General features: G+C 71.3%; 1 protein-coding gene across 1 annotated transcript in view; it reads right to left on the bottom strand.

The window, feature by feature from the left end:
• Positions 1 to 395: 395 nt before the first annotated feature.
• The window catches only part of H696_02666 (hypothetical protein), a 4,984-nt gene continuing 3,910 nt past the window's right edge, over positions 396 to 1,469 (bottom strand). The window contains exons 9-10 of the mRNA XM_009496580.1: positions 868 to 1,160; positions 396 to 557 (exon numbers count right to left, since the gene is read on the bottom strand). Of these exons, the coding sequence (XP_009494855.1) occupies positions 469 to 557; positions 868 to 1,160 (382 nt within the window). The 3' untranslated portion in view covers positions 396 to 468. The remainder of the gene's footprint in view (positions 558 to 867; positions 1,161 to 1,469) is intronic.

Below are 1,469 nucleotides of genomic sequence, written 5' to 3'. Positions count from 1 at the left end.
CGCGTTGGGGGGATTTTGGGTGGGGAGGGAGGGGGGGCCGATACAAAATGGCAGCGCTCTTTTATCGCCGAGCCCCAAGCCCACGAGGCGAGAGGCGGCGCGCGCGCCGGGACGGGGCGGGGGGCGGGGCGCGGGCTCGCGTCTCTTCCCCCGCAGGGGTGCGGCGAAATGTGCCGCCGCCCGCCCGACACAGGGTGGGCCTTGCGGGTGGTCCCTTTTTCGCCATCTCTCCCGCTGGAAGACACAGTTGGCGGGCGGGCGGGCGGGCCCCGAGGGGGCGGGGGCACAGGCAGGACCGTATTTCTGGCAGCCTCCGGACGCGTCGCTCGAGCGTGTTCCCCCGCACGGACTCCGGGATGATGCGCCCTCCTCCTCCTCTCGCGCGCGCCCACACACACACACACACACAGACAGACAGACATTGGGGCCCATATGCTTGAGCGCGGTCTGGGGTACTAATGGAGGCGTCTAGCGATAGTAGGGCGAGGGATAGTGCACTGGCCCTGCGCTGGAGCTCGGCCGGCCGGATGCCAGGTTGGCGTAATGGTGCTCATGCACTGCCGGCCCCGGGCGCGCACACACACACGGACACCCATATGCGCCCCGAAGGGCAGCGGCGCATCGGGAGGAGATATGCCCACCCGCGGGCGGGGGGCCGGGTGGGGCGGGCGAGCGGGCGAGCGGGCGCGGAGGGGGGGGGGGGATGGGAGGGAGCCATTGGTCATGGGCAACATGAGGTGACAGGGCGTGCAGATGAAAAAAAAAAGCCGAGCAGGGGCGAGCGAGGAGCACAGGGCGCCACGGAGATCAAGGGGAGTATCTGCCCGCCACAGTGCGAGACGACAACCCCAAGGGGGCGGGACGCACGGGCACGCATCATCTCCGACGGGGTGACCGGGACCTCGGTGACCGGTGCCGCGAAGGCCGACGCCGGCTGGGCCGGAGCCGGGGCCGGAGCCATCACCGGCTGGGCGGCCACCGGGGCCGCGGCTGCCGCGGCCGCGGCCGCGCTCTTGGCCTTCTTAGCCTGCTTGTTGGCCAGCTGCTGCTGCTTGGCCAGGGCGCGCTGCTGCCGGCGCCGGCGGCCGCACGTCTCCTCGTAAATCAGGTACACCACCGACACAACGAGGAACACCACGCCCAGTCCGGTCATCAGCCACCTGTGCCGGGGGGGGGGGGAGGCGGCGGGGCACGTCGGTTGTGATATGGCGACGGGCGGCCGGGATGCCGGTGGGGCGCGCACACGCGCGGGGACCCCACCAGAGGGAGGAGGAACACGGGCAAGGGGGCGGGGGGCGGTTGCATGGTTAGACACTGGACAGGCGGAGCCCCGGCAGATTGCGGGCTCTGAGTGGGAGAGCGGCGGTCCCCCCCCCCCGTATGCGCCCGCGAACATGATGCGCAAGCCCACAACTCCCAGGTGCCACCGGACCGTGACACCAATGAGACCTGTCCGCCCCCCGGCCTCC

Source organism: Fonticula alba, assembly GCF_000388065.1.
Source record: "Fonticula alba strain ATCC 38817 unplaced genomic scaffold supercont2.4, whole genome shotgun sequence".
In the NCBI taxonomy this organism is placed as follows: Eukaryota; order Rotosphaerida; family Fonticulaceae; genus Fonticula; species Fonticula alba.
Note: the sequence above shows the minus strand (reverse complement) of the source record. Positions and strands in the feature narration are given on the sequence as shown.